At 55.3% G+C, this 7,303-nt stretch overlaps 1 protein-coding gene across 1 annotated transcript; it reads right to left on the bottom strand.

Annotated features, from left to right (window-relative positions):
- Nucleotides 1-156: 156 nt before the first annotated feature.
- On the bottom strand, nt 157-6,152 carry LOC309970971 (uncharacterized protein; the record flags this gene model as incomplete). The annotated part of the gene is given in 6 exon segments (XM_082853732.1): nt 157-331; nt 3,082-3,359; nt 4,072-4,268; nt 5,646-5,678; nt 5,681-5,768; nt 5,931-6,152. Coding segments are annotated over 6 exon segments (993 nt in total).
- Nucleotides 6,153-7,303: the final 1,151 nt, after the last annotated feature.

The following is a 7,303-nucleotide window of genomic DNA, read 5'->3' as shown; positions in this document are numbered from 1 at the left end:
TCTCAGGCCAAAGAGCCTCAGGCTTGCGCTACCCTGACCACCTCTTGGGGTTGCAGAGAGCCCGTGGGACTGCACGGCCCCTGGGTAGCGTGGCACGAGGAAGGAACCACCAGGGGAACTTTATTCATTCTCCTGCCGTGGTCTGTACAGAAGAGGTTATGGGTCCCTCTGGTGGGGCGTGGACTCTGCGCTGCCAGGGTCATTCTCTGATTCATCTTTGGGTCTGGGCACAGGCTGGAACTTGAGCAGGACAGGCGGGGTGAAGATGGAGGCCTTCACAGATGGGGATAGCATCTCCTCGGTGCTGGCAGAACCACTACAGGCTGAGGGCCTGTTCAGGAAACACGCAAGACATGGGTCCATGAGGGGGACACGGCACACAGGGCCATCAGAGGAACACACAACAAAACCCAGGCTGTGGGATGGCTCTGGATACATTATTGCTGCTGGAAATCCCTCCCATGGATGTTTGCTCAAGGCTGTTCATTGCAGCAATGTTTGTGATTGTGTAAACCTGGAGACAATCCAAACGTCCATCAGGGAACAGCTAAAAAAACCATGGTACAGGCATGCAGTGGACTATTCCACAGCTGTTTAAGGAACAAAGTTGGTCTGTACATCCCAGCAAGTAAAGACACCCCAATGGTACAGTAATGGAAAGAACAAGTAGCTGAGAAGTACGTGCAGTATGATCCTGATTTGATTTAAAAAATTAACCAATGTATTGGGACTCATATTTCATGTATTCATTTCTATATTGTGACCTTTTTTCCATAGAGTATGTTATGCTTTTGTAAACTTTTAGAAGACAATTTAAAATAACCCATTTTGGGGGATAGTGCCAAGACAGCACAGCTCACTCAGAAAGCAATACATAACAGGAGGCTAAACATTGTCCCCATTAATGAAATATTTCAACAAGCAAGGGTAGTTGAATAAATGATGCTCCGTCCACACAATGGGGTGGGTATTCTGCATCTATGATTACTGGTGAATTTCTAGGTATTTTTAATGACAGGGAAGCAACATGTTCCAGAACTGGCTGCAAAACTGCTCACAGGACGCTCCTGATTACGTGACAAACTACTACCTGTGCACGTACACTCGTGTCCATGGGGAACACCTACAGCGAAACAGGGATATGTGCCAACAGTGGTTATTTCTGACTTTGGGAGTGAGAGTGATTGGTGTCTTTTTTGGGTAGTTTTCAAACTGTCTACAGTAACTAGATCCTGTTTCAGAATCTGAAAAATGGTAGTGCTTTTGAAAACTGTTCCTACCCTTTCCCTTGTAATTTCACTTCTGGAAATTCATCTTGAGATTCAGGGACAGATTAGCACATAAAGATAGTGATGCCAGGGAATTCCCTGGCGGTCCAGTGGTTAGGACCCCACATCTCACCGCCAAGGGCCCAGGCTCAATCCCTGGTCAGGGAACTAAGACCCCACAAGCCGCGCAGCAGGTGCAAGAAGGGCATGTTGACCTTCACCCGTTTTCTCTGGAAGTGGGAGATAACATATTTATGCCCACCCACCACACGCATAGACACACACGCATGCACACACACACGCTGAGTGAGGGTACCGCACATGCTGGACGTCTGTCACACGGCCAAGGAAGCTGACCAATTTATGGTATGGTTTCATTTATATAAAATGTCCAGAACTGACAAACCTATAGTGACAGAAAGTAGGTTAGTGGCTGCCTAGGGCTGAGGGAGAGGGAGGGCCAAATAGGCAGAGGACTTTCAGGGCAGGGAAACTATTCCATACAACACTGTAATAGTGGACACATGTCATTATACATTTGTCCAAAACCATAAGATGTACGTCACCAGGAGTGACCCTAATGTGAACCACGGACTTTACATAATGACACGTCAATGTAGGTCAGAGTTTGTATTAAAGGTCCCACTCTCTGGCAGATGTTGATCGCGGGGGAGGCTGTGTGGGGAGGGCAGAGGGATATGGAACTCTCTGTACTTTCAGCTCAGTTTTACTGTAAACCCTAAACTACTCTAAAAAATGAAATCTATTTGAAAATTTTAAAAAGAATGAGTACTGCTACAACATGGATGAACTGCAAAAACATTAACCAACTGAAAGGAGCCAGATACAAAGACCACATATCTTACAATACCATTTATAGCAAACGTCCAGAACAAGCAAATCTATAGACAGAAAGTGCTGAAGAGGGGCGAGTGGAAGAGTGAGGGCTATGGGTTTCTGGGGTGAGGAAAGTGTGCTAAAATTAATTGTGGTGATGCATTCATAACTGTGAATATACCAAAGACCATAGAATTGTGTGTTTATTTATTTATTTATTTAATCATTTTTGGCCACACCGTGCAGCTTGCGGGATCTTAGTTCCCCAACCAGGGATGGAACCTCGGCCCCCTGCAGTGGAAGCACGGAGTCCTAACCACTGGACTGCCAAGGAAATCCCAGGAATTGTATATGTTAAATGGGTGAATTATACCATGTGAATAATACCTCAATAAAGCTGTTTTAAAAAAAAGTCATCTGATGCAATGAAGCAGCCAATCCAAACACTCAATGATGTGGGAAATACTTGACAAAAACGGTAATAAAAAACCCATATGCAGGGGCTTCCCTGGTGGCGCAGTGGTTGAGAGTCCACCTGCTGATACAGGGGACGCGGGTTCGTGCCCCGGTCCGGGAAGATCCCACATGCCGCGGAGCGGCTGGGCCCGTGAGCCATGGCTGCTGAGCCTGTGCATCCGGAGACTGTGCTCCGCAACGGGAGAGGCCACAACAGTGAGAGGCCCGCGGACCGCAATAAAAAAAAACCCCATATTCAGTAAATCCCTGCTTTGCAAAACACACATGTAGATAAAGCACGGGGCTGCCCACAGCTGATTGAATCGTTCCCTTCTGTTGGCCTCTGGGCTGTTTGTTTCTGGTTTCCCACCAGCACAAACACTAGGAAGGGGAAGCAACTTTCCAGCACGCCTGACGACATTAGGGTCCATCCTGGAAGTGGGAGCGACCATCACACTGAATATCCTTCCAGCCTTCATGCACGCTGCTCAGAGGCCAGACGGTTCGGGGGCACACTTACCAGGGGAAGCCAGGGCAGTGGAGCTTGTGCGCATTGTTCCTGGCCAAGTACGAGAAGTGAAAGCCTCCAGGATTGAGGACCAAGGGGGTCAGATCGACTACGCGGCTGCAAGACAGGGCGGGGCAGGGGACACACTCAGCTCTGGGCTCCTCCAGGGCAGGGGGTGCCTCCCCAGCCTCGGGGGGTACGGGGGCTCCGTACACAGGCAGATCTCTGAGCCCCAACTCCTCCCCAGGACCAAGAGGGGAAGGACCACTCAGGATTGTGGGATGGATCCACTACGAGAGGGGAGGGAATCACAGCCCAGCTGGCACACAGCAGGCTCCCCCAAACCCTCCCGTCTCATTTGCCTCGGGCCCAGGATAAATCCTCCCACCTCTTCGGGTTTGATGACAGGCCAGTCCAGTTCAATTTTGCTTCAGACCTCGAAACTTCCAATTACTCCATCTTCAGCAAACAAAAGAAACTTTAGGACAAGGGTGGGATCCTCATCGTGAAGAGAAACACCTTCTCCAAGAACTATGAGAACGATGTGCCTTCCAGTCAATCAGCAAACACATCAGGCTCATCCTCGGTGCCACCTGGAGCTTGGTGTTAGGGGGATGGGGCCCGGCGTGCGGGCTGGGAGCCAACAGAGAAGATCCCAGCCCCGCCTGGGGGACAGGTGACGGATAAGCGGGAGTTAGGAAGGGTAGGCAAGTCGGAAGAGCACTGCAGAGGCACTTAGAGGGTGGCCTGGAGAATGACACCCACGGGGAGAGGCAGGCTTCAGGCGTCCCCTGGAAGCCCCGGGATTGCACTGAGTGCACTGAGGGCAGGCAAGCGGAGCCCTGTGCCTCCCCCAGCCCAACTCTGCGAGCAGAGCAGCCCCCTTTCATCTATCTACTGCTGCCTGCAGAGGAAGTTCTGGGAACCACTGCTGTGGGCCCGGGCATCGCTGGGGTGCTTCTGAGCAGAGGGTTAGAGGCTGCCCCTCCCAGGGCCACTGACCGATGTGCTGGGCAGCGGAGGGAAGGGGCCAAAGACCCTTGGCAGAGTGTAGACAGAGGTTGATGGGGCCACCATGGAGGCCATGGTGGTGGCAGGCAGTGGCAGCAGAGTTGGTGGCAGGCACGGGGAGGTCGACCGGTCCCACAAGAGGATGGGTTCTGGTTTCTTCGGTTTTCGCTTGCTTCTTTTCTTGGCATCTGGGACAGAAGGTGTCGGTGATCACCTATCCCAAGGCCCGAACAGGTTGGGGGGGCGCCAAACACAGGCCCTCCAACAAGGAGGGAGGCAGGCCCACAAAGGGCACCACTACTGACAGGCACGAACACACGCCACCTCACTGGCCCCAAAACCGCCCCACAGGGAAACGGTACTTTTGTCTCTATCTTACGAGTGAAGTGGGAAGCTCGAACTATACAAGGCCCATGCAGGGGCCACGCCAGGCTGTCTGCCTTCCAGGACAGAATTTCACAGGAAGTGATGGAGTGTCACCGCCAAGGAGGGCTGGGCTTGGCCCGAGCAGGTTGGCCTGCCACCCACTCTCCCAGGCATGGCACAAAGCCCTGGAGCCTGCCAGCACCCCAGTGGGTTGTCCAGTCCCCAGACAGTGATCCCACCGAATACACGCAGCCCCGGGTCATCCTGGGGGTGCGCAAAGGGTGCATGGGGAGGAAGTCTTGCAGAGGTGGGCTTGGGGAGGAACCTAAGGCCTGCACCTCCTCTCTCCTGTTCTGATGAGTCTGGGTCTTTCTACTGTTCAAAGCTGGGTCCCACCAGCAAAGTAGGAGGTAACAAGCCCCTCCTGCAGCCTCTCAGACGGCTCATCTAGAGTGAGATAAGCACTGCCAGGGAGCACTGGCTGGAGGCTGAGCACCAGCCCTGAGTCTCAGTCCAGCTCCACCACACCTGTGTGGCCTACACAGGCCGGACAACCTCCCCGGGCCTCCATTTCCTCTTCTGTAAAACAGGGATAAATAACACCACACCAGCATCTTGGGAGACCGCGGTAAGAGCTACACATGCTGTGGGTCCAGCTGTTGGATGAAACGGTGCTGTGGGACCCCCCCCAGATGAGCTGGGCCCCCCGATGTGAGGCGAGACAAAGAAGCCCAACACCACCATCCATCCCTGAACACGGACACTCCCAAGGACCAAATCCAAACCTCATCAAGGCTTTAGAACGACTATCCAAGAAATAACAGGCAGAGGGGGAAGAGCAAACACACCAGTGGACCCAGACAACAGATACAAACCCATCGAGTGGGTCCCCCAAAGGACAACACAGTTCTTTAGTCCATAGCATCGGGGAAAAGTGAGGGCATCCCGCGTCAAAAGGAACTTCAAAAGACGAGGCCAGAATCCCCACCTGCCACCCTGTGTGGCCACTAATGAGGTCACCTCTCACTTCACTCTCCCAGGGCCCGGGGTGTACACGAATTTGCCTCCCACCCAAACAGTATGCGGGCCTTGCCGAGTCCTGATTGACAGACCAAGCGTAGATAGCCTTCTGTGGACCACCGGGGAGATGTGAGTCAGGTCAACCAGGCCGCTCGAGCCCAGCGCGGATGGAGCCTCACCCTGGGAGTATAAGTGCACGCGGTGGATGCGCTCTTGAGCTGCTCCAGGCGCTGGTGCATCTCCAGGGCGCCCATGCTGTTGCAACAGTTCAGCTCCCCCTGGACGGCACACGAAACCTTGGCCTGCGACGACAGCGGGAGAGGAAGGGAGGAGGAAGCTGGACGGGTGAGCCGCCTAGCCGGGGCCGCCTCCTTAAAGTCCCCTACCAGCAGCTCAAGCAGGGCGGACACCGGCGCCCCGCCCCCACCTCGGAACCCCGGAGCCCCGCCCTCCCGGGCCCGCACCCAGAGGAAGGACAGGAGCCCACGCCGCTCGCACTCTGCCTGCTTGCCCTTGCGCACCACCCTCTCATCCAGCGCCGGGTTGCGGTCGAGGCTAAGGAAGAGGAGGCGCAGCGCGCTCTCAGTGTAGGTCGCCGCTTGCCTCTCGAAGTCCTCCTCGGGGATGAGCTGGCAGAAGGTCACACTCTGCGGGAACTCGCTGTCGAACTCGTCCAGAACTTCCATTCTCGAGGGCTTCGGCTGCCCGGCTGCCTGGGGGCGGAGCGGCCGTCGGGGCGGGGCCCCGGACGCGCCCACTCCACCGGCCCCAGGAGGGGAGGAGGGAGACCCCCCCCCCCGAGGGCCAGAGCTCGGGTCACTATCCAGGCGGGGCCACCGGGGTCCGGGCGCGCCCATCCTCCCGCCCAGGTCAGGGAGAGGAGGGGTCGGCCCCAGAGGGCCAGGCCCGGGGACGCACCGTGGTCCCCTTTCCGCCCCGCCGCGCCTACGCAGGATCCCTCCGCGCGCGCCACCGCACGGACAGCTCGGGGCAGTCTCGGGAGACCGCGGGCCAATCCGCGCGAGACAGCCGCACGTGACAATGCCCGCCGCTCTGCGCATGCGCCTTCACGCTTCGACGGGGCGGACGGCGGGACGCAGCTACCCCTGGCGGAGGCCCATACCCCGGGGTCCCGCCCGTGGCCAAGCCAATTCTCACAACTTCTTTGAGGCGCTCGGCCCCCGGCCGGACTCCAGTACCTCCCATCTTGGCTGCTCCCCTCCTCCTCACCGTCTGTAGACAAGGCCCCAAGAGTTCTTTCTGCCCCCAACTCCTCTAGCCCCGGACTTTTCACGCTCTTCTGACTTCCTCTCCCGCTTCTATCCCGTCTCCTCTCCTCATGAGGGTCCTGTCTTTACCATACCTTCTTGGACATCTTACCCACTTCTTAGTCCCAACCCAGAACTGACTTTAACCCCAAGTCCCTTGAGTTACAGACCCACATCTAAGTGTCCCCAGGGGACGTTTCCTGGGCATCTCACGCTCAGCACATCCGAATTGGCATGCAGCTTCTTCCCTTCCACCCAGAAATCTGCTTCTCTTTTCCCTCTCCTACTTGGTCAGTGGCCGACCCCACCATCCACCCCTGCTGCTGATGAGGGGGTGTGCCCTGGACTGCTTAGTTCAGGTCCCCTCCTAACCCAGCCCCCTCTCCATCAGCCCTGTGATCCATGGAGTGCACCTGAGATTTTTTCACTTCCTACCACCAAACGGCCAGCCCCAGCTCTCCCCAACACAAGAGGTGGCATTCACTTCCTCTTGCTTTGATGTCACAGATCAAGATGGACACAACCAAAAAAAAAAAAAAAAAAAAGATGGACACAACCAAGGAGGGAGA

The sequence above is a fragment of the Leucopleurus acutus genome (genome assembly GCF_964270905.1).
Source record: "Leucopleurus acutus genome assembly, chromosome: 13".
Taxonomy (NCBI): domain Eukaryota; kingdom Metazoa; phylum Chordata; class Mammalia; order Artiodactyla; family Delphinidae; genus Leucopleurus; species Leucopleurus acutus.
This window is presented reverse-complemented; position numbering and strand designations above follow the sequence as displayed.